Raw genomic sequence first — 26163 nt, 5'->3', positions numbered from 1 at the left:
TATTGCGAACTGTGCTTTTGTACGTCTCCGTCTTTTGTCGTTTCCCTACTTTTCTTCCACCAATCCTCCAATCGCCTCTTACTGATGTCTATTGCGGACCTGTTTGCTTTACCACTGCTCCCGCTGAACCCAAGGGCGTCAAGGAGGCCAGTGCCTAAATCGACCGCTGGATAGACGTCTTCACATTCTAATAAAATATGCTCCGTCGTTTCCCTAGCTTTACCGCAGCAAGCACATGCTTCTTCTTCCTTCTTATATCTCGCTTTATAGGTGCGTGTTCTAAGGCATCCCGATCTCGCTTCGAAAAGTAATGAGCTTCCCTTTGAGTTATCATAAATGGTTTCTTTCCTAATTTCGTTTTTTCCCCTTAAGTAGTTACTCATGGCAGGTTTCTTTTCCATTGCCGCCACCCATGAGATTAATTCAGCCTCTCTGACTTTCCGCTTGACCTTTGTTGCTGTGTTGCCCACCCCACAGGCCACATACTTGCTGGTAAGCTTCCTAGTTCTTTTCCTCCACTGTGAATCAATGTTTTGCCTGTACAGATACCTGAACACTCTCCCAGCCCATTTACTTTCCTCCATATTCCTCAGCCGTTCTTCATACTCAATTTTACTGCGAGCTTCCCTCACTTCAAAACTAGTCCAGCCCATATCCCCTTGCACAGCTTCATTTGTAGTCTTCCCGTGCGCGCCCAATGCGAGGCGACCCACTGACCTTTGGTTCCCGTCGAGTCCTGATTGTACCCCTGATTTAAAGCAAACAACCGCATTTCCAAAAGTAAGTCCTGGAACCATTACCCCTTTCCACATACCTCGGAGGACCTCGTACCTATTGTATCCCCATAGCGCTCTGTGCTTCATTATGGCTGCATTTCTCTTCCCCTTGACTGTTATGGTTTTTTCCTGTGTTTCCATATATCCGTTGCCTTCGTTTATCCATATACCAAGGTATTTATATTCTGTTACCCGAGGTATTTCTTGGCCCTGTATCTCCACTGTCTGTTCACTGTTTTCATTGAATACAATAACACCTGATTTTCTAACACTAAATTTCAAACCTAAATTGTTGCCTTCCTGTCCACAGATATTAGCCAGACGTTGCAAATCACTTTGCTTGTTTGCGAGCAACACAATGTCGTCCGCATAAAATAAACCTGGGAGTTGCTGCTCTATTACTGTACCTGCCTGTTTGTATGAGAGATTAAACCCGATATTACTTCCTTCTAGCGCCCTCTCCATCCTCACCATGTACATCATAAACAGCAGCGGGGATAAAGGGCACCCCTGCCTCAGTCCCTTGTTGATATGAACTTTCTCCGCGCTCCTCATCCCTTCCCATTCAACGCAAACAGTATTTTCTAGGTAAATCTCTCTCAAAAGCTGTATACAATCGTTACCTAAGCCTTCCCCTTCCAGAATATCCCACAAAATGCTGCGGTCTACGTTGTCGTATGCTCCTGTAATGTCCAAAAAGGCCACATACAACGGTCTGCTTTCTGCTTTTGATATTTCAATACACTGAGTAAGAACAAACAAGTTATCATCCAAACGCCTACCTATTCTAAAGCCATTCTGAAGCTCTCCCAAAATGCCATTATTTTCTGCCCATGCTTGAAGCTTTAATTTGATTGCCTGCATTGCTAGCCTGTATATTACCGATGTAATGGTCAACGGTCTATACGAGTGAATTCTGTCTTTCTCCCCCTTACCTTTATAAATTAAATTCATTCTACTTTGTCGCCAACTGTCTGGTATTCGTCTATCTTTTAAAGTTTTTTCAACTGCTTTCACGAGAGCTTCCTTACTTTTTGGTCCCAGTTCATTTATCAGCCTAACGGGAACCTCGTCTAGCCCTGTGGCTGTGCGCTTAGGAATTTTCTCTTCCGCTTTCTTCCAGTTTAAATTTGTAAGCACTAGCTCCTTTCCCCCTTGGGTCTCTTTCATGCTCTTTTTTTCCTCAAGTACAACCTTGTCCTTGCCTTGGAAAGATTCGGCTGTTACTTTTTGGATGTAATTTATTGCTGCTTCTCCTTCCAGTCTGTTTTCGTCTTCGTCTAGGATATGTTGTTGTATTGTTGTTGCCTTCCTGCCTAATAATTTTATTTGATTCCAAAATATTCTAGGTGCGGCCTTCTTTTTCTCACGTATTTCTGACAACCAACGTTCACTTTCACCTTTTAATTTTGTTTGCACCAGTATTTGAACCATAGACTTTTTCTCCCGGTATATTTCCCATTTACTGGTTACTTCATCCTGTGGCAACTGCGCCTTCTTTGCCTGCCTGTGCTCTCGAGATGCTTTCTGTCGTTCGGCGATGGCTTCTCGTATCTCCTTGTTCCACCAGCTTTTCGGTTTCTTTTTTCCTTTCCAATGAACATGTTGTTTCTCTTTCCGTATTTCTGTCGTTACTACACTTAGAAGCTCACCATATTCCCACCCCTTACTTGGCGACTTGCCAATTTCTTCCTCCGCTCTAGTGACTATATTTGCTATTTGTTCAGCGTTCAAATTTGGACTGGCCATTTTGCTTTCGTTGCTCTCTTTCCCAACTACATATCGCATTTTCAAAATGATGCGTTTATGGTCACTCCCTATGCTGCTAAACCCTTCCTCATCGATGACCATTTCTCTCAACTTATCATGAATTCCTTCTGTCATCAGACAGTAATCAATGGTCGATTGCCGGTTTCCCACTTCCCACGTGATCTGTCCTTCACACTTAGGCCCTGTATTCACGATCACGAGGTTATGTTGCTCGCAAAGGTCTAGCATTGACTTCCCGTTATTGTCGGTATAGCCATCTAAATCCTGTATGTGGGCATTCATGTCACCTAATAGGACTATCTCAGCACCATTCCCGAAACCCCTAATATCAGCGCTTATGCATTCCACTAACTCTTTATTCTTCTCTGTGCAATTTATTCCGGTCCACAAATACGTAACTCCAAGCCAAGTTTCTTTCCCACTCATTGTACCTGATAACCAAAGATGCTCTTGACATTGTGAATTTACTCTTTTCCATTTGGCTCCCTGATGGATGAGCATTCCGACTCCCCCTCCCTTTCTTTCCGACTTAGTTCTGTTGCACCCTTCCCATACATAATTCTCAATAACTGGCGGCTCTTCTGAGTCTCTAAGGTGCGTTTCTGTAACCGCATACACCCCTATTTGTTCTCTATGTAACTGCTCTATGTAACTGCTGTAACGTTTCCTGTTGTACAGCGCCACCTGTGGTCACATACTTTAGTTCACGACGCCACCGCTATGCTTATTTCCGTAGCAATGTGGAAGGTACAGTTTCCCTTCTCTAAGTTTGTATAGGTGTTCTGTGGCGTTCCTTCTTGCCCTCAGCTCCGAGAGTATAAGAGCAGCTGCCCCCGGACGCCAAGAGAGAGGCTCCGATTTCTTCCGTTGAGTTACGTGCTCTCCCGTCTCTCCACTTCGGTCGACCTGACCGGCCGCTCTTTTGCGATGCTAGAATAAACAAGTTGTTCTGTTACCAGTCGACTCATGCTTTGCCAGGACCTTCGGATGCTTCCAGTTGTGCCCCAGGCCGCCAGGCCAACGCTACCCTTGGGGCTTGCGACCCAGTTGCAACAACTCGTGCCAGCGGTCCAATTGCAACGGGCGTCAGCGCTGAGATTCCAACAAAGAATATACCTTCTCCGTGGTATATAAGACGGGACGCTTGCACCAGGATGCCGATTGTTTGTCTCGCTACACCGTCGACGAACCGGCTGATGCGGACGCCATCGCTTGCGTTTTCTCTGTGTCCCAGTTGCTTCAAATCGACAACGAGCAACGCCGCGATCCTTCATTACGAGCTCGCATCGACGGTCTGGACTCCTGGCGACGCCTCTCTCCGGATGTTTCTCCTGAAGGAGGAGACATACCGCCGCAACTTCGATCCACACGGCCTTTACTTTCTGCTCGTCATTCCATTACACCTGCGTTCGACTGTCCTCCACCAACTTCACGACGCTCCCTTGGCTGGACACTTGGGCGTCTCGCGCACATGCGAAAGCGTACGCCGCCGATTCTTTTGGCCGGGTCTCGCCCGCTGCGTGCGGCGCTACTTTGCCGCTTGTGAACCCTGTCAGCGCCGGAAGAAGCCCTCCACACTTCCAGCTGGATGTCTCCAGCCGATCGACATCCCACCTGAAACCTTTTTCCGTGTTGGTCTAGACCTTCTTGGACCATCTCCTCTCTCGGGCTCCGGAAATAAATGGGTCGCCGTCGCTACTGATTATGCTACGCGGCACGCAATCACCAGAGCCCTCCGACAAGTTGTGCTACTGACGTTGTTGACTTCCTTCTCTAAGACATGATTTTAGTGCACGGTGCTCTGCGCCAATTACTCACTGACCGTGGCCGCAGCTTTCTCTCGGCAGTCGTCGAGGACATCCTCCGCTCCTGCTCGACAAAGCACAAGTTTAGCACGACCTACCACCCACAGACCAACGGCCTCACGGAGCGCCTCAACCGCACCATCACCGACATGCTTTCGAAGTAGGTTGCGACCGACCACCACGACTGGGATCTTCACTTACCATATGTGACGTTCGCGTATAATTCATCGCGTCACGACACCGCCGGCTATTCACCATTTTATCTCCTATATGGCCGAGAACCCGCGTTGCCCTTGGACACTTTGCTGCCCTCGACCACACGTTCCGCCACTGAATACGCCCGCGACGCGATCGCACTCACCGACCACGCACGCCAGCTCGCCCGCACCAGTCTCGAGGCCTCACAGGAGCATCAGAGACGCCTCTATGATTGCCACCATCGCGACGTGCACTTTTCTCCGGGTTCTCTGGTGCTTCTCTGGTCACTCACTCGACGTGTGGGCCTTTCCGAAAAGCTGCTGTCGCGCTACACTGGCCCATACCGTGTGGTGCGACAAGTGACCGATGTCACGTATGAAATCGTCCCCGCCGACCTCTCAGCGTCATCGTCATCGTCAGCTGCAAGTGACATCGTTCACGTGGCGAGACTGAAACCATACCGCACGGCGCACACCTTTCACCGCTGATGTATAGATTAAGCACCGGGAAGGTGCTTCTACCGCCGGGGGTGATGGTACGGAACAGCCGCCACAGTGTGGCTGCATTGAGGAGAAAGAAGACGACGTGTGCCCGCTTGATATAGCGTCGCCATCTTTGCCACCGTTGGTCTACGTGTAAATATAGTGTAAATAGACTTGTACATCAGCTACACGTAACAATATCTACATACAATGGCGAATCAGAAAGTCTTTGCCCCTATTTTTTTAAGCCAAATGACGACTGTAAATACGAAGTCAACATATCTATTCCCATCGGTGGACCTCGGCCGGTGCGAGAAAGGTCGGTAGCTCCGCGGCACGGCGCTACCTATGGCGCTGTTGCAGTTTACAAGTTATGTACTAGTGCACTGTAGCGCTACTGTCCGTTGTTGAATTATTGCATGAAGTTTACTATACATAAAACCATATATAGGAAGGAAACATGTATGAAACTCTGTGGTTGAAGATGGCCGTTGTGCTTCACACGTCCTCGGCGCACGAGCAACGAAGTGTGATTCGTTTTCTATGGAGCAAGGGACGAACGCCCATCGAAATCCACAATGAAATGCAGCCTTTATTCTATGTGCAGCAGCCCACGTATGGGGGAAAGGTGTTTCGCTTTAAGAAGTGTGAGGTGGTGATGCGAGTTCGCGAAAGGACGCGTGAAAACTTGTATGACAATGAGCGTTCGGGGAGGCCGCGTGCGTAGCTTCGCTTACTGACGACAACGTGACACAGGGGTATCTCAAATTTAGTTCTGCGATGTAACAGATTTCTGAACCGGTGTAGGAATTGTGCGGAAAAATAATGCATTTGGTACGTTGAATAGTACGCATACTAATTACCTGCATGTACCTTTTCTTGGCTGATACAAAACAGAGGCAAAGACTTTCTGATTTGCCTTCGTATTAAATTTTTTACTTGTTTACAGAGCAGTACTGCATTCGCAGCTCGTCTTTTGCGAGCGCGCAAGCCTTGACGCTTTCCCAAAGCTATTCGTCCTGCCCTAAATTATTGGAATCAAAACGGGAGCATATTTATTTGTTAATACGTATTCTTTGTATAGTTGCCTTCAAGAAAACATGACTTGAGAGCTGTGCTTAATATTATTAGATAATACAGCTGCCAGTAAATGCGTTATATACCCAAGATATGTTAAAGGGACACTAAAGCGAAACAATAAATCAGTTTAGACTAATGAAGCATTGTTTGAGAACCCTGCAGGCAGTCATTTCAAAGAAATAGTTTGATTATTAGATGAGAAAATGAAGGTTCAAGTATCAGTATGTGAATTTCGCCCCGAAACCCCAGCGCCGGTACGTCAGCGTGTCGTCAGGGATTCCAAAGTATGTTTTCGCATTTGGGCCGCGTTGGCTGCATAAAGGTTCCCGAAACTTGCCATGTTTAATATTTGCTTCCTTTAGAATACAATGTAGTCAATCTGTACCGCTATATATAATTAGTAGGCCCTAGAAGATGCCATCAAAATCCAAGACGTCACAGCCCCCAGGCGCGGGAACTTAAGTAGGCGTCGCCACCCGTATTTCGTTCTTGCGTCCTTTCTGGCTTACCAAACGTCTTATCGTTGTAAGAGTGGTGTTTTTGGTGTTGTAGAACGGTAATTTACTGATGCAGAAGAAATCATTTTTAGTTTTAGTGTCCCTTTAAAAAGGCGCTCGAAAAAAATATTAGCTACGTCAATGCCTCAGATGCCCGCCGCGTCGCTCGCTTTCCCATTGTGGCGGCGGTTCCCTTGGCTGTGAAGCGGCGCTCGTTGCCTTTTCAACTTCCGACGGCAGCAGCGGCGGCCGAATGCTTCCGCCGGCGCGTTCGTGCGTTCTCGCGAGCCTCCGAGACGTTGAGAGATGCCATGGTAATCTCAAAGGCTGCACCACGTGATCTAAGTTGCAGGCGTTCGCCATGAGAGGCGCTTGTTGCCTTTTTGTGGAGACAAGAAAAGTGAGAGCGCATAAAACCGAGTTTACCGGACAACCTAGCAGGCTGGTAAAGGAGGCATTAGCGCTTCGGTGGATATTTTAGCTACTTCTAGCTACTTTTACTCGCCGACATTTGGCAACACTGTCGAGCAACTACGCTGACATGCTTTAACATTTTTGTTTTTTTACTTCCTCCATGTTTTTGAAAGTGACGGGCGTCCAGCAGAAGACCAGCTAGCAAAGTTTCGTTTTCTGGAACGAAATAACGACAGTATTCTCATATGTAACCATTGTCGTGGGAACATCTAGGCACCACACGCTATCGGCGCAAACCGCACGCAGGTAAGCACAAATTATATGGTACATGAGTTCGTTGGCGAAGCGGCGCGAAAGTCGTTTCTTGAGTCGCCTTGTCGCATGCATTTACGTTTGTGTGTGCTTGCAGAGGTTGAACGCTAGGGTTGTACGGTTTTGCCGCGTTGTTGCTCATATGTTACACCGGTATAAGGCTGCGAGTAGTGCATTCATAACGATACCGACGACGAGAAACGTCTATGTAAAATGACAGTGCTTCCAAAATCAACATTTAAGCTGTCGCGAGTTGTGTGCGGCTGACAGACACTTGTTCCGTGCATCGCGCAAGTATGGCTGATAAATACATATGACAGAGAGGTCTGGGAGGTCCTTCTGAACTCTTTTTCTGCCCGGGTTGGTTGCACTGCGTGGAAGTGGATGACTTGTGTGGATATGCGCTTAAAGCTTGTGTCCTTGACTGCACCAATTTACGGTGCCGTTTTATTTATTACCTATTTATGACAATGAATTCCGGGGTGCACTTTACTGGTCAGCAGTCATGCCATCTGTTGCACCAAATGCATGAAGCAGAAGCTTTTGTGGCTGGTGATGACTCGCAGATCAGACGAGCAAGAAGCCCTTGTGCAACGGCAACGCTGTTGGGGTACTTGCACTACTACAATGAGCCGGGTAGAAGGGGCATATAGCAAATCACGGGCACTGAAAGGCAAACACAGTATTCCACTTCGTGGTGACACTGACGAGACAAACCTGCATCTACTGGTGATTGAGCGTGGCACAGCTGCACTTGAGGTCAAGAAAGCAAGGTTAGTGCTCCTGCCTACTGCTGCTACCTCTATTCACTTTTCTACTGAAACAAAACTGCATCAAGGCTCAGGGCCTCCCCTCTGGATCCACCAGTGGGTAGAGCCATATTGATCACTAGTGCTGTTGCACTGGAGGGTGCAATTCAGCCATTCACCTTGCATTAGATCCATTGCATGGCAGCATGATCAGTCAGTCCTGTGGCTGCTGGTGTTCAAGCATCTTTTGTTTCCCAAGGTGTTGGGAAGCCGAGTTGACACTAATGCCTCCACATCAGATTTGTTGGTAGCCTGTGGTAAGTGTGCAACTTGCTGCCAGAAGTGGGCATGCATGTCTGCATAGTGTCGTTGCCATAGTGGCTAGCCATCGGCCAGATGCTAGGGGTGGATCTTTTGCTGAGGTAGGACAGCATAGGGGCACTGCATGACACAAGATGCCATCAAGAAAGGTAGAACGCCACCACTGACCAGAGGAATTCTTTTACCCAGGGACTGGGCTTGATGACGACTGGGCTTCTTCGATTATTTAGTCCAAGGCTTTCCGCAAACCATCGGCAGCTTCCGTTCTGACACGTTCTGACAGAAGGGCACATCACATTCACGTGACCCAGCTGCCAATTTACGAAGTTTCAACCGAAAGCTCCGTGACTGGATGTCACTCTTTGCTGCTGTCGTCTGCTTGTAGCAGCTAACCAACCACTACTCAGCGAATCCATTAGTGTGGCCTCCACGATATAGTAATCTTGGAGGCCACGTCGCCGCACAAGCACAAAGCTTGCATAGTGGAATTGCAAGCTGAGCACGTAGTATGTGTTCTTAATGCACAGCTTATGTTACATGCTCTCTTTTGTGCCGCTTAACCATTGTAAGCTAGCTCATCGCGTGCAAAATTTAGCAAAATTCCCGCATGAATGCAAACAAAATCATGATTGTATTGCGTTGCCATTCACACAGAAAGTGAACCATATCGCACCCATATACAAGAGAACCACGCTGATATGTTCCGAAAAAAGAAAAGCGCTGAAAGAAACATGCTAACAGGGAACATGTACAATCCAAAGTAACTAAAAATTTGACAAATTCAGCTGTAGTTGACATCTACATAATGCGAAGTGTTGTACGAATCGTTGTGGCACGAGATGCCAACGCGCATCGGGCTGGTGGGGCTCTGGCAGACCAAGACGAATTTTGTTGCTTTCCTATTGCACGGTGTTTTAAGACGGCGATGAGAAACCGAAACAAAATCAAGCTAGTGGGCAAAGCCAGATGCTGCAGGAGCGAAATGCTATGCTCGCATCGCGCTGCCTGCAACAGGGAACGGCAGCACATTTAGGTTACCGCTTACTAAAAGAGTGCAGTATGTTCCTAATGGCACTATGGCCGACACGCTGTAGCACAAGTAGGTGAAGATGCTTATCGCAATAGAATTGGCGGTGATTGCTGTGAATGATGCGTATGAAGACCCGGGAGGAGGTTTGCTGGCACCGGAATAAAAAACTGGGTTTATGCCAGCGTTTTCGCAAGAGAAGGGCGGGCAAGTATTGTGGAAAAGCTGCTGCGGTAGGCGGCTACTACTCTTGATTGCATGTGCCTCGCACATTTACTTGTTTACACAGGATATAGTGGCCGGAAAATGTATCATGTGATTGCAGTGTGGCGATGCATTGAATGTTGGTGCCAAATAATTGTGTTTTCTGGGAGCGTATGAGTCAGTAAAAAATAAGCGCAACTAAATTGGGTAATTTTTTAGGTTCTCGATCGTGAACGCTGGCACTGGGAAATCATACATAATGGGATCGTGTCAACGAGCTTCTATTGTGAAAGCAATTCATTAGGCTGAGAAAGTGCAGTTACGTTGTGCATGGTCCTCGAAGCTTGTGAGACCTGCCGACGAAAGGCTCAATCACGTCACTATGTGCGATGCACGTCTTGGACAGACAGTGCCCATGTTTAATCACAAAATATCACCGTCGACTAATTGTGAATGACAGAAAGTAAATGCTTAAACTTGTCAACAGAAGGGTTTAGATGGTAACAGCTATTCGGGAAGCTGTGATTGTATACCTAGTCCCTTCTAGCGGCAAGAAACAGCCACATGCAGCATCATGCTTCCTGGCACACCATGCAGTTTCACTCACCTGAAGGACAAAATCCACCTGTTTACAGTACTACCTTGTTAGTATGTACCCAATTAATAAGTAATTCCGGTTTAAATATAGTCACGATGAATTTCCCACCCTGTTGCCATAGAACCTAACGTCATTGGCTGACTGCTTAAGCCGTAGTCGCTTAGTGCGTAGTAAACTGTTAGCGCGCAGTGGTTAACTAATTTTTCGGCACATGCAATCATGGAATTGGCAAAATGTCATGCACGCAGACCATAAATAGTGAAATTGCTGCACACGGACCTTTCCCGGACTGCAGTCTCCACCAATAGTGACAACAAAACATGGTAGCCATGACGGGTTTGCTGTTTCAGTAGCTTCTGGTGCTTCCATGTCGTTCAAGACGATGGCATGGAAGTGGATGATGGCCCTTCTGTATTTGGCGGGGCGTGTGTGTTGACCGCCATGAGGGTGTTTGCAGAGAAGTAGAGCCTAATGGAGAAACTGGCTCATGGCCTTGCTGAGTTGATGCCATCGTCACTGCAAGGCCGCCATGGCGACAAGCGAGAATCGCAGATTTTTTGCTGCCTGCTTGCAAATAAAACTTGTATGCATGTGTGTTTGTGTGAAAATTAAGACAGTTATTTTGGCTGTAACCATTCATCTGTCATTGTCAATTAATTAGTACATTGCTTAGTGCATACCTGATCCACGTTCCCCGCCAGCTATGTATTAATGAAGTATTACTGTATTACACATAGCAATGAGCATAACAGATTTTGCAAAACGCTTCAAAAAAAAGAAAAGCATGCATATGTGCCAGACTGCTACGCTTGTCTCTTATAAAAATGTGAAGACTAAAGTGGCAGAAACTATACGACTAATTATAAGCTGCATGATGGTACAGAAGCCATGAGAGCTAAGCACACAGTACCTATTAGACCTGTGGAACGTGAAAAGCATGTAGTACACAGCAATTTTCACAACATGGCGGTGGACGTCATGCGCACCTTTTTCAGACGGCCATTGTCTGCAAGCTATTTCTGCTAGTCCGAGCAAAAGTATGTTGACAGCTGCGAGTTTGCAGACAGTCTAGGAATTCTGCTTTGAAAAACAAACGCAATTCTAGCAACTGTCAGACTGGTGGGTGGAGCTTCCGAAGTTGCTTGAGAAAATCGAACGTGGGAAAGCAGTTCTAAGCAGTCCAGTTCTGTTGGGGACAAATAATCAATGAGGCTCACTGCATCCATGCCTGGGACGCCGTTTTCCTTTGCTTCATGCAATCTGTTGTCTTTTCCTCGCAGCCACTCTTCTCCTTTGTTACGCCACAACACCTTTTTGTGTATATGCTCTGCACACGTGCCGTAATCGTAACACTTCACACCTTCAGAGCACCATAAAGTCGCCACTCTCATCGCGTGCACATGGGTTCCAATTAGGAAGGTACTCGTTGCCACACTTCGTCATTGTCGTTCTCTTTATTTTTGTCTTTGCTCCATGTGTCTGCATGCGATTGTTTCTACAGTTCGTCACCCACCGCAGCTCGCTGTGCACGCACATCACACACACACACACACATGCCCACACATGTGTATTGGCTACATTGCTTAGAAGGAGGTATCTGATGTTCATAATGTATTCACTTAAATTTTATGCCCTTGTCTTGTTGTTTTTTCTGTTCTAGCATATTGTAAGCTGCAGCAGGCAGTCGACCCTTTCTCTTTTTTATTTCTTTTTTTTTTAAATAGCAAGGCTGGGTCACTGTATGGGTGCTCATTGCTTTATTACCTATTTGAATGTTTATGAATATCAGGGTGCACTGCAATCGTCGGCAGTCATGCCACCTGTGTTACTAACTGCATGAGGCTGAAGCTTTTGTGGTTGGTGCTTACTCGCAGATCAGATCTGCAGGCAGCTCCTCTGAAAAAGCAAGAATAGAGGAGGAGGGCTGTAAACTACTTGCGAGTACTTGCACTGCTACAATGAGACGGGCGGAAGGGGCATACAGCTATTCAGAGGCACTGAAAGGTGAAAGATGTGTTCCACTTCATGGTGGCACTGATGAGACAAACCTGCATCCACTGCATATTGAGCCCAGATGTGATACAGCTGTGCAGGAGGTCACGGAGCAAGGTTGGTGTGTTCTTGCTGCTTCTACCTCTGAGCCCTTACTTTGCTCACTGAAGTAAAACTGAATTAAGCTCTTCAGTTCTGTCCTCACTGCAGAGATGACATTCATAACGTTCTTTCTAGCCATAAACAGTCAGTTTTTCATGTTTTTTATTTCTTTGCTCATTTATAGATATAAGTGAAGAGGTTGTTATTCCACCCTCAACAAAATGTTAGCATGCTTTATGTGCTAAGAAGATGGATATTTTTTCTTTATTAGCCGATGTGAGAGGGAGGTAGACTTGGTCTGTCTCATTGCACTGCCACTGTGTGAAATTGCTTGTGTAGCCAAGATGGCCAATGACTGTGCATGTTGCTTTTGATCCTGACCTGATCCAGGGGGCCAGGATGGCATTCTGTCAAGAACAGGTGGCACTTAGCTGTCACTGCTGGTGTTCCTCAACATCATTAAAAACAGCTTGACTGGGCACAGGGCCACCAACCATCAAAAGTCGGCATCATTGGTAGCTGTTGTCAAAGTTTAACGTTCTAACAAGAATTTTCTTTTTAAGGTTATTGTGCCTGCCATGTACCATTACAGCGGTAAATAATGTTTACAGGAGTGGCTGCCAATAAGACAAGTGATTGAGCATGAGCATGAGCATTTTAGCTTCCCGAGTTGCATGTAGGTGTTACCGACTCTTTCTTGACAGATGATGCACGTAACTTTGCAAGCTATTGAGAAGGGTAACCTGCGCTATGGTTTTTGTAGGCATGTATGCTTCTTAAGAGTTGAAGCAAGGGGTTCAACTTGGTTCATCAAGCTGCTCACTGTGGGAGAAGAGTTAGTTTCTGTGAGAAGAGTTGATGTAGCAGCTTGTGAAGAGAGGCAAGAGTTCTAAAATAAAAGACCTAACAATATTTTCCGGGAAATGGTTACATTATTCACATACTGTGAACCGGACTGTAGAATTCCATGCACATGAGGCATTGACTACAAGTGCTGTAGCTTCAGAGTGCCTTTCATTAGATCCATTTAGAGGGGCCTTGCAGTAGATCCATTGCACGGAAGCATGATGATTTTGTAGCCTGCTGTGTCAATCCTGTGGCTGCTGGTGTTGCCAAAGGTGTTAGGAAGGTGAGGTGACACATGATGCTTCCACATCAGCTTTGTTGGTAATCTGTGATAGCCGTGTAGCTAACCAGTCTAGTTGAGAAATTGTGCAGGTCGACTGCTGCTCCAGTCATACGCCGAGTATATTTTGGATAGGCTTTGTTTTGCTGTTCCACTAGTTAACAATACTTATCTAGTGCTGGGCTTTTAGAGGCTATCGGCACCCTTTGAAGAGTTCATATGTAACTGAAGGTAAGCTGAACAATGAGCTGGCAAGATATGAAAATAAATGTTCACTAAGCATTCGGTACAACTTAAAGATGATAGAGTACGATAGAAATTAGTTTCTTGTCGCATTTTTATTTAATTTTCCCTGAATCTGGACAAACAGAATACTTTTGAATGATAGTGTTTTCCGTGTGCAGAAAAAGGCTAATCAAATTCTTGCACCTTGCTTTGTGTTTATCTTATGTTGAGCAGTATTGTGTATTTGTACAGTGCTGCAGCATCCACCAGCGGCAGACTTTTTCGACCTGCAGCGGCGGCTAGAAAGGGTTGATCCTTTTGCTGACACTACTGTGACATCGTTTAGCTCTGAGGCCTGCTCACAAAGGAGCAAGGTGGGTTGGTTTCATGCTACGATTCTGGCAAGTCGCCTTTAATTTTGCATCTAGGTTGTCTTATTCCAGTTTTCTAGCATTCTGCTACATCTTCAAATTCATGACTGCTCCATTTTGGTGGGATGAAACTGACCATTTCTACCTCTTACTTCTCCTGAAAAGGTCACATTGCAAAAATGTTTAGCAGCTACAGTTTTGGAACATGTTTAAAGATTCCTTAAGATTATAATCAATCCTCTCTGGTCCAATGATGCCTGTAGGAATCGTAGCTTTGCAGGAAATATATGACACTGAGAAAAACAAACAACAAAACTATTTTCAGAAATGTGTGTTGCCAATGGTGATTGCATAATTGTTTACTTTTTGCTGCAGATAAGTGTGGCTCTCTAATATTTCAGAAATGTCCATGTGTGGCATCATGTTAAGGTTGCGCTCTATTTTTGGAGCCTGCTGCTTAATGCATATAACCTGTATTGGGTGGCACACAAATGATCTTCAAATGATTTGTGGCCATATTGCTTGCCATTTGGATTTGGAATTCAGGATTCTGAAGAACTGCATGCTGCCTACAAAACATGTTGTTTTTGGCAGTTCATGAGAAGAACATTTGTTTCACTACCAATAACAGCAGTGGGAATTTTTTAAAATTTTTGCCTAACTTTTTTTTGTTCAAGTGCAGGTAATAAAAAATTGTCACTTTGTTTAAAGAATTCAGACTGAAAAGGGTTAATGAAAAACACTCAAGTATATAGCATAGCCTGATATGTAAAACCTGTCCTATCAATATTATGAGCATGTTTTTTTTTTTTAGGACACTGGTGGGAAACGAATGTTCTGCACTGCTTGAATGCCTGCGCTTTGGTTGTTACATGACTTTGAGCAGTTCAGTTGGATCATTAAAAAATTAAAAAATGCGAGGGAAAAAATGCGATGCAAAATTTTAGTTGGCCGGTCATGTTTTCAAGTCAATCTCGCACTAGCCATTTTGAGCAAGGCTTCCAGGTAAATGAACATTTTTGGTTTCCATTGGCAGCATGAATGCACACACAGATGCCTGTGTTTGTGCCCTTGTGTGAAGCCCCCTCGCCTTCTAACTCAGTGTTGTCCGACTCATGCCTGCTAGTCCAGGTGCACTCATACATGCTTCAGTCGATCGGGCATGCAGCCTTTTCGACATTTTAAACCGTGTGAATTATTGCCATTGTTTGGACGATACCTTGAAGAACTTGGCTTTGTTTTTTTCCACGACATTAATGTTTTTCATGGAGGCGAGCCATGTTAGCATGTTGTTAGCGGTGTCCTTTCTGCTTTTGCCACTTAAGCCATTTTATTTGCTCATCCATTTCAGAGCGAAGCTCAGATTATGAAGATAGTTCAGATGGTGAAAAGAAGATTGCCAGAACGGGAGGAGTGAGTACTTTTCATTTATCTCTGGTTGCCTCATTGCCTTAGAGACTCCCTTGAAAGGATGCTAAAGGCAGATGTTAGGTCGAGAAAAAGTGTTCAGTGTTTCAAGACGCCCATGCTATTGCTTTTATGAAAAGAAAGGGCAGCATCACCTCCGACGTTTTGGCACATGCCATTTATAATTGATAAATTGTAGTTGACCAATGATAATCATATGAAGTTAATTGTATTGCATTTAAAAAAGAAAATGTACATTTCCAATATTATTGGATTTGCCTACAGAACTCGCTGCATCTATCTTTTTGCACTGCTCTGTAGACATGCTTTTTGGAGTGTGGCATCCTCTCGGCACAGGCCTCTGACTTCATACTGACAGTAGCACTCAGTAGATTGAGTAGAACATGACATCCCACATGACATCCCATACCCCTTTAACCTCTTATTGCTTGAATTTTTAACCTGAAAAAAAGCAGTTACGTTGGACTTCAAGTACCCCTACGTATGCGAGCTCAGGATGTTTGAAATTAGAGTTGCATCATTTGCTGCCTTAGGGTAAAATTTGTAGACTTGTTAGGAAAAAAAAAATTAGGAAAAAAAAAAAAACTTACATTGTATGAAAGGGTGGCTTTATATCTGCACATTTTCTAGCTGTATCTCCCTTGACTTGGAAGATGAATTATTGTGCATGTTATGGCAAAATATCTTGTGTGCTGTGCATTAAATGCACATTAAAGAATGCCAAGTGGTCAAAATTAATCATGCCTCATACTCAAAACGGAAAGTTGGCGTGTAAAACTGCAAAATTTAAGCATTGTAATCCAGCTCCCATAAATCTTTTTTTTTTTCCATAGCATCTATTTTTTTGTTTGCTCTTTCCTAGCATAATCTGGGTTGTGGCGATGCCTCAGTTGCCACAACAGCACAAGCAACATAGTGTTCAGTACATTAGACTTCTGTTAATCCGACTGCGGTTAAATAGATTATTTTGGTTCATTTGATCCACACTGAAGGTTGGGCCGGCACCCATACTTTCTATGGACTTGTTATTTTGACCCAGGAATTGGCTCTTGTCAGATAATTAATAACTTGATGGGTAAGCACACATGTGCCTGATCTCAAAGTAACCACAGTTGTGACCTTAACCATTGGCGTTGGCAACATTATGAGAAAGTCAATGCACCGATACTCCATCTCCTGCATAACATGTTGATCTATGGCTTGCTCTTAAAGTATAAACCCCATGTAAGTGATCTTGTGCGCAATGGTACAAGGGGTGTGACAGAGATGACTATCATGTCCACTTGTCACCTACCAATCTAACCCCCCGTGAGCAGCTGCACTCCAGAGTTGTTGGTATGAGGGTAGGAAATGCACACTGAAATGGGCATGACGTATGCTCTGATAACTTAAATTGATTTGTTTTGTTGTACAGAGCAACATAAAATATATCGGAAGCTCCTTGCAGAAGTTTTCTGTTTCTTCTTTTGTTTTGTTTTGTTTTGCATGTATCTAAATTTGGTTGTTTCCTCGACGGCTGTAGGCAGCGCATCAATGTGAAGAGGAGACAGCACAGTGTGCTTGGTCACTTGTTTTAGTTAGTAAACGGCGATGTTAGCAGTGGGCTCGCACTCGCAACTGTACAGTGTGGTTTTGGTCTTGAGGTGCAGTGGTGATAGGCATTCAAAACAAACCGAGCAGTGCCTTCCAAGAAGAAAACATGCTTTATTGCAACAATCAAAGGAGCGGTGAAGTAGGGAAGCACGTGTGTAGCCAGCGGGTATCCCATCGGCTAGTCAGTTGCACGGCCTGTTTCCTGGCAGTCTGCATGACAAGCTACAAATTCTAGACAAGGGATTGACGTCAGGCTAGTTGGTGTTCAATTTGGAAGGGGAAAACAGCATGTCTAGATTTCCATAACCGCAACGACGAGAATGTGTGCTCTGCTTGCACGCAGGCCCATTTTGTTGCTTAAAGCTGTGGCTCGTTGCAGTCACGCGCAAAATTGTTTACGTGTAGTTTGAACTTCACAGTGTCAAGTGTGAATGGCAAATCTCTATGAATTGTGTAGTGCTTACCCAGGCCTAAAGCCCACCTTTTTTCCAAGAAAATTGGACCGAATATTGCTTTCATATTACAATCGAATATGAAACTGAAACTGCATTGGCAGTATCAATTAGTAAGAGCATTGCATGTGTAATGTGAAGACGTGGGTTTGTGCCCCACCTGTGGCCTGTTATTTTTCATCCACTTTAATTTCTATTAATTTATAATTTCTTTAATTCATTTAATAAGTACAAGTAATTTCCCCTATGCGGTCGTTGTCGTCTTTGTTGGCTTCTTATGATACGACCTTTCCAGTTTGGGAGCTCAGAACGAGTGTCATTAAAAGGTCCCGAACCACCCCTTGGGCTTGGTGAAAAAACACAGCCTGTGGATTGTATATACTTATGAACACCTCAGCCAAATTTTTCAGTCATGCTTGGTGTGTGGAGCTCTCAAGCGGAGCGGGAAGTCACTCATTTCTCAAACACTCTTATCAAAAGAGGCCTTCTGACCCGTTTTGAAGCTGCCTGTAGCTTTCATATGCCATCATATGCACGATTGCCATTATACGGCTGTTATTGGCTGATAGCAGACATTACTCAAGAAGGGTGTGTGGATCGGTGTGTGGATCGGTGTGCTTATCCCTATTGTAACTGTGTATATTTGTTGATACAGTTTAATAAATAAGCTGAACTAAGCAAAAATCTGTTTGAAATTGAATTGGGTACTTCTGGAAGTACGACGATCATACTATAATACCGACTGTCGTCTAATGCTCAGCTGTGCCTGCCCACCCGCCGTAGGAATGAAAGTTTGGCCACGTTGCTTATCAGCATCGCAGCCATCGGGTCTTGCTAATTTCGATTAGTTTTGAACACTTGACTAGCCTGAAACCATGCAAAACTTGAGGTATGACGACAAGTAGGCGTGCCAGTGCACGCTCGCTCCTGGCCGCTCTGGGCTATACTCACGTACAACTTTCTGCGGCTGTGATGGGAAAGCTACAGAAACGGAAGAGAAAAGCCACAAAATAAGTAAACTTTTACACTCAATGGCATGTTCTGTCTTATTTAACTGTTGCTAATAAGGTGCTTATGTTTTCTCTTCCCTAGCCTAAACTGACGTGGACTAAAATGCAGGACTCTTTTTCAGAAAGGCTCTCACTTGTGTGCGCTTTGCCTCCGTAGCTTTCCCTTCATAGCCGCAGAAAGTTGTCCGCTAGTATATGTGCCTTGGCATACTTAGCTTCATATTGAGCTACTGTGCAAAATGTCCAATTTGGATGTGACTACTATCACTTGGTCAGGTTCCTGTAGGTCAAAGCCGGTCCACAGAATGTATCACGGCAAGACTGGAGCACATGAGTGCGGGTGCGCACTCCAACCCAGTCGAGCACATAGTTAGGCACTAAGTTTGCGTGTAGCTGGTCTGCAATGTAGCGTAGCTATCGCAGCTGTCACGATGAGACCACTCGCTGAGGACAACTGCATGCTCTGATTCAGATTGATATCTGTGGGGGATGTGACTCAAGGCCCAAGCGGCAACTTCTTATGTACAAGTTGTCTGCTCCCCGAGTTGCATACCCTCAAGTTGTCACCATCATGGTTGACTCGTTATATTAGGAATTCTTTCAACGCGAGTCCACAGGGCGGGATCCATTGCTTAGCTGATGTGCAGTTGCCGACCTGCTTGCACGAGCGAACATAAAGATTAAATTTGTGCGACATTCGTCAATTGTGTGATTGCCGTAGAGACAGGTGTGAAAGGGAATGTTTTACTTGTGCAACCTGGTGCGAGAATAGCTGCACTTAGCTATCTAGTACACTGTAGCCCAGCAAAGCGACGAGATCAAGTAGGTTTAAAAAAAGCTGAGGGATAGCCTACAAGTTAGCTGCATTGGAGGCACCAAAATCGTGAATAGCGTTGTCTCTGTAAACATCAAACATAAAATTTGAACTATGCACCACGGTGATCAGTAGGTGGAGTGTTGTGGGTACTGTCACATTACACTGTAGCATTCGCAGTGCAAGGCATTCAGGAAGGACGGGGAGCACCTCAAAGGGGATCAGAGGTGATCTTTGATTGCCAATAACTCCGCTTCTGCTGAACGCGTTGCAGTACGTCCTGCTGGAAAATATTTCCGAAATAGTGTATTTTAACGTCAAATGCATTTATCGACTTTGTTAAAAAGCGGTTCAGGACCCATTTAGAGTAGCAACCATTGGCTTGACACAGTTGGATTGACTAGACCATGCCTCAAACTGCATGTGTGAGCAATTGTTAATGTTCACAAACACCGATTGCTGAATGTAGTCTCGAGGAGGCCTAGAATGAAGCTGTAGTAGTATGCCATTTCTAGCCAATCCTTGCGCTTATGTGTGCAGGCAGGAGATCCACAGACACGTGGTTGACCTACGCAGGTTGCAGGGTGGCTTCTCGCATATGACGTTGAATGCCATTGTCGCCCTTGTACTCAGCCACATGAGGAACATTGCAAACGGTGAGTCTGTTTATGCTTCTTTATTTGTGGCATTGTGCCGATAACTTTGGCCAATGTGTAATGTCCGTGCAGTGCTGCCAATCCCAGGGAAATTTCCCTAGATTTACAGATTTTTGGCCTTTAGAGAAAAAGGAAGTTTGTTCAAATTTAGGGGAAATTTGCCCTAATACGTGGAGAAAAGAACAACTCGGAGACGTGAGAAACCACTGTCTGTGACACCATGATGACCGATACTTGGAACTGCTGACTGAACAGCATGGTTTGATTTCAGTTGCTACAAATTGCCTTTGCATTACCATGTGAAGTGACTTATGGTCGTCCTGCTTTGCAGTGAATGCATCTTGCCAAGTAAAGGACAAGGTGCACATATCTTGGGCTTGATAATGGAGCACAATTAGTTGTTGTTTGTACCTCTTGCTGTGCTGTCAACTAATGTGCCCTTTGAATTAAATATTTATCGGTAACCGGAGGAACAGACATATGCTTCAGCACCAAATGCGGGCACGTTTACCTAGTGCTTAGCAAGGCAAGCTGGTCAGGGTACAGCCCAGCCTACTTTGCACGCAAATTAACCTGGAACTGCCCGTAGGCAGAGCAACCTTGGACAGAGTGCTATTGTAGAATCCCAGTGCTCATGTGTTAAGGTGAGTTTTGGCGTGGATGAAGGTGATGCAGTTAGTCTGCTCGGCCTAATGAGCAACTTGAAAGTGTTATCGGGCCATCTTGAAATCTGTGAATGGAGCAGCCTTTGACAGTGCTAGCTTCCACCAAGCACATTGAGAGAGCTTACACTGTTCACTGCACACGACGATGATAATGTGCTGCCAACAGTGCAGCTGTCTAGTGCGAATTTCTTGTGGGTTGTGACAAAACTTTCGTGTTAGACAGCATGGCATCGTTTGAAATTCTGGCAGACCTAGCTGCGTGAAGTGTAGGTGTGTTAAGTAGTTCAGAAGCTTTTTGCCATTTGCTAGTGGTAAAAGGCACAAATTAAGCATACTTTCTCTTGTGAATTATTCGGACCTTCAGGCGGTCTTTTCAGAGTTCAAGTAATCTGTTGGTGACTACATAGACAAATGTCTCTTACATCTGTACCCTCCTTATTTCAGGTTGTGTGTATTGGTATGCAACATGCCTTTCTTCTCAATTATGAGATACAGTCTTTGACTGTAGTGGATTAAGCCTTTTGCAAGAGCTGTTATATTGTTCCTATTCTACACTCCTGAGATATTTAAAGGTGTCCTGAACCACTCCTCAAACTTGGTGAAGAAAGAGTCTGTGGATAGCATATGCTGCTGGGAACATCTCAGCCAAATTTTGCAGTCATGTTCGACGCGTGGAGCTTGCAAGCGGAGCACAGTTACCTTTTTCTCGAACGTTCTTTTCAACAGAAGCCGGCTTCTCATTCTTTTCAGGCTGCTTTATTTTGTACTATAGCAGATTCCCTTACGCAGCTGCTATTGGCCAATAGCTGACATCAATTAAGAAGGGTACTTGGATCAGTGCGCTTTTTCCTACTGTTACAGTGTATATTTATTTATGCAGTTTAACGAACAGGCTGAAGTAAGCAAAAATCTGCTTTCGAATTGCAGTAAGAATTGCGTACTTCCGGAAGAAGCTGACTAGCATCTGCTTACACTCAGCCGTGGCCACCATCGTAGAAATTAACTTTGGCCACCCTGCTATAGGTGTTGTAACTGTTGGGTCTTGCTAATTTCCACTAGTACTGAACACTCATCCAACCTCAAACCACGCAAAATTTAAGGCCAGTTTACACTCACTTTTGGCCACTCCTAGTTAGGTGTCTTGGCAGACTTTGCTTTGCATTGAACTATTGTTAGAGCTTTAAAATGCACAAGTTGGATGTGGCTACTATTCATTGGTCAAGCTGGTGCAGGACAAAGCCGGTCGGTCTGCACCATGTAGCATGGCCAGACTGGAGCTTATGAGCGTGAGCGTGCACTCAAGCCCCTTCGTGCGCAAAGCAAACGCTGCGCTTATGCACAGCGGTTGTATGTAGCTGCATAGTGTAGTTGCATACCGCGACTGTTGCAGGGTGCTGTGACAAGGCCGTTTGCCGAGTGCACTGCATACCTGCCAACCCTCCTGATTCACCCGGGAGGCTCCCGATTTTTTACGAAACTTTCCGATTGTACGATCACTGTCTGATACCTCCCGAAAAGTGGTCTCTGTTCGCACAATAATGTTTTTTGCGAAACCGGCACCGCGGAATCTACAGCCACATTGTAATCGTCGGCATCACCAACAACGGCTGCACTAGCACCATCGGTACCATCGACTAAGCAGTCGACTACGGCACCTAGTAAGCCGACTAAAGCCAGAGCCAATGTAGCTCTTGCATTTCATGCATGCCTTCCTCCGTGGTGCATTGTTGCTGCTTGTGTGTATGATTAGTGTGGGCTAGGTCGTGTGTGTGCGGTGGACCATGTAAAGTTAGAATCCTCGCGTGCTTGATGTCATGGCGCTATCAAAGCCCAAGAAAAGGTATTTGCAGAAGTTGTGCAATCTTACACTTCTGAATTTCCGTGCTTTTTGACATCAAGAAAAGGAGAAAATTTTGCATTTTGTACAACATGTGGATGCGACGTCAGCGTGTCCCACGGTGGCAAAGGCGACTTGAAACTGCACGTTTCCATGGCGAAACATCAAAGCTATGTTCGCACCGCTGAGCAGCAAGACAACATAGTGAACTTTCTCCGGAACAACTGCGACGACAGTGTCATACGTGTGGAGTGCCTGTTTACGGGATTCCTCGTCGAACACAACCTACCTCTTCGTGTCAGCGACCATGTTGGGTCTCTTCTACGGAAAATGTTTCCGAAATGCGACGAGGCAGTGTTATGGGTGTGGATGCAACTCTGAAACGCAACTTTGAAGAATGCGGAGGTGGCCAACTTGAAATTCATTTCCCAGGCGTCGCTCTCGAGTCTTCATTTCTTTATTCAGTTTCCCTCAGCTGCTGCCCTGAGATTCCAATGAATCTGCTGAAGTCGCTTTAGATGCTGTCAAAGCTGAATTTGCCACACTACAGGCGTAGTCTTCCAGAGGACATTCTGAATCAAGAAAGGTGGGATGTGCAGTGGTCTATGGTTCGAAAAATGAAAAACACTGATGGAAAACATGTTTCACCGAGTTGCTAAGGTGATGCTGGATTTACTCATGATACCGCATAGCTACGCAGAATGTGAGAGTATTTTTAGCATGGCGTGAAAAACTAGGACTGAATTCTGCTTGTCGATGTGCAACACAACCCTCCAACACCTGCTGCTAGTGAAGGGCCGTCAGTCTGGACCATGTTTTGAGCAAAACTACTCCGACAAATTTTTGAAGTGAGCAAAGTCTGCCATTGCAAGGTCCCTGCAAAAGGACTCGTCGAACACTGCCTGAAAGTTTGAACGAACCCTCCCCCACCTCCGTTGGCACGAATAAAAAGTCTCCTGATTTTTTATCTTGCCAGGTTGGCAGGTATGGCACTGTGGCTCGCTGAGGACAACCGCGTTTGGGTAAAGTTTGGCCCGTCATAGGCGCCAAAAATCTGAAATAGCGGCATCTGCATGAACACCCAAATCATCAAATTTTAACTGCGTGCCATGGTGATGTTCAGCAGGTGGTTTGGGCAGGCCCTGCTCCGCATTAGCCTTCGCAGTGCAAGGCATTGAAGGAACGGAAGCACTGCAAATGGGATCATATACAAACTTTGATTGCCAATAACAGCTTCTGATGAATGCATGAAGTACTTCTTGCGGCAAAGTATTTCTAAAGTAGTCTGTGTTAACTTCAAATACATTTCTCGAATTTGATGAAAAGTGGTTCAGGGCCCCTTTAGTACTGCTGAGAGGTGGTGCTATATGGTGTACCCTACACAAACGTCAGTTTTTTTCTTTCCTCTTTGTTTTATTCTTTCTGTGTCCCTCTACATCTTGCTGCAAGCAAAGCACAGCATTCAGCTACTTTTGTTGACTCACTTCTTCTGCTTTGCTTATTCAGTATATGGGTAATTGCTAAATGGTTGAAGTCAACATGGTACTCAAAACTCTCAATACAACTGGAAACATGTGGCTGGCCAGCTTGCATGAAATGTGCAAGAGCATGGTGTTTACAAGCAAATGCAGCTAGCATCTTATTTTGACCGATCAGTGACAACTTCTTTAGGGGTAGCAGACATTTATATTGCAGTTGCAGTTTTGTAATCATTCGCGTGTGCACTTACTACTTTTGAAGGGCAGGCTGTACTGCTGTTGTGAAAAGTCCTTTCAGCAGGCATGGCGCAGCACTTGTTTAGAAGTGGCATGGGGACAGTCGAGGTTCCAGTCTTTCAGTGAAATAGACAGTTTTGAACCTGAATGATTGTTTAGATGACTTCCTCATTTGTTGTATTTTATGATAAACATATCGTGTCCACTGTTGCTGCTTTGTTGCCTTTGTGTTGTAGTACTAGCGCAATAGCTAGTGATGCTGAGACAAAGCTTTGTGACTTTAGAAGATAACGAAGTTCATTTGTTTGCACACTCCATGCCACTTGAATGCTAATCGCGACAGCAGGCACCGCGCCATGAGATGGCGCATCAAAGCAGTGTGCCGCGCGCTTCTGTGGTCCGTATACTTTTGCTCACGGGTGTACAGTGTATTGCCGCATTGTTGTGACATTGAAGAACACAGTTGCAAAACTGTGAACCACATTACTAATTTTGATTGAGCAAACTTGTGCCCACAAAAGTGATACTCGAAGCACTGCAGTAGCGGCAAGCACAGTCGGCGAGCATCATAATTTGATCTGTGGGCTGAGCACGTCGACTTTTATACATGCCTTGTCAAAGGTTCTAGCGTAATTGCTGGTGCCTGCGTGTCCTCCATAAGGTATTACACAATTTGCGTTGCGCAAACATTCAGATTACACATCTGGTGACAACAGACAACGTAAAGTACCATCGATAACATCTGAGAAACTTCCGAGACATGCAGACGCGTCCTGTGCCGAGTGATAATGTTTAACATTGCTTAGCGAGTCGAAAGTGTTCATAGGAGAAATACAGACAAGTGCATATGTCAGTATCAAGCAGTGTAACCAATTTACCAATTTCTGAGTTTTTTACATTTGGAAACAATTCTGATGCTTGCTCAGTGACATTTATTTCTTTGTGTTTGTTTTTATTTGTGCCTAGATGCGTCGTCTACAATCAAGCCTGCTGCTTAAGTCATCATGCAGCTTGTACTTTGGCCACATCCTTCTTGAATTGTCTCTGCAGTGACCAAACATTTGTTGATGTTTGTTTTTACTGAACTCTCCTCAGATGGGTTATGTGACTGTGATATATGCATATAGACTGTCTACTTTGGTGAAAACATGCAATATATGCCCAAGGTGCATATTTATTGGATCTGAAGTGTTGCTGCTGTAATGAACCATTGTTACCTTGATGATCTTATCTATGTTGCTTAGACAATGGTGCCGCTACAAAAGTGTTTTCAATTACAGATGTTAGCGCTATGTGTATAGACATGCATGCTTGGTGTGAATAAACATTTTAAAGCAAACCCTTCTTTAAAAAAAAAATTAAATTATGGGGTTTTACGTGCCAAAACCACTTTCTGATTATGAGGCACGCCGTAGTGAGGGACTCCAGAAATTTCGACCACCTGGGGTTCTTTAACGTGCACCTAAATCTAAGTACACGGGTGTTTTCGCATTTCGCCCCCATCGAAATGCGGCCGCCGTGGCCGGGATTCGATCCCGCGACCTCGTGCTCAGCAGCCTAACACCATAGCCACTGAGCAACCATGGCGGGTCAAACCCTTCTTTGCCTCTTCGACTTTCCTTATGCTGCTGATGCTGTCTTGCCAATTGGCCGGTAGTGGACAAAGTACAAACAAGCATCAGGTATACAGTTAAAAACATCGGTATAACGAAGTTGGTAAAACCAGCACTTCTTTATATCTAAATTTTGTTATATTGAAATGCAACATTTTATGTGAATATATAGTTGCCGTTGAATTTTTCTTAAGGGGTCCTGAACCAGCCCTCGGGCTTGGGGAAAGCATGCAGTACACAGAGGGCATACACTGCGCTATACACCTCAGTCACATTTTGCAGCCGTGTGTGGTGCGTGGAGCTCGCATATATCGCTATTTTCAAATGAGGC

General features: G+C 45.1%; 1 protein-coding gene across 2 annotated transcripts; it reads left to right on the top strand.

The window, feature by feature from the left end:
- Positions 1–7035: 7035 nt before the first annotated feature.
- On the top strand, positions 7036–25558 carry LOC126531664 (uncharacterized). 2 transcript variants are annotated; one of them, XM_055071343.2, is made up of 6 exons: positions 7036–7328; positions 12108–12342; positions 13931–14052; positions 15401–15462; positions 19923–20002; positions 25186–25558. In XM_055071343.2, the coding sequence occupies exons 2-6, from the start codon at positions 12192–12194 to the stop codon at positions 25215–25217; spliced, it is 447 nt and encodes a 148-aa protein (XP_054927318.1). In that variant the 5' UTR covers positions 7036–7328; positions 12108–12191; the 3' UTR covers positions 25218–25558. The 2 variants fall into 2 exon arrangements, with proteins under 2 accessions (XP_054927318.1, XP_050035269.1); XM_050179312.3 differs by having other exon boundaries at positions 7039–7328; positions 19887–20002.
- The last annotated feature ends 605 nt before the right edge of the window (positions 25559–26163 follow it).

This window comes from Dermacentor andersoni, chromosome 5 (assembly GCF_023375885.2).
Source record: "Dermacentor andersoni chromosome 5, qqDerAnde1_hic_scaffold, whole genome shotgun sequence".
In the NCBI taxonomy this organism is placed as follows: Eukaryota; Metazoa; Arthropoda; class Arachnida; order Ixodida; family Ixodidae; genus Dermacentor; species Dermacentor andersoni.
Note: the sequence above shows the minus strand (reverse complement) of the source record. Positions and strands in the feature narration are given on the sequence as shown.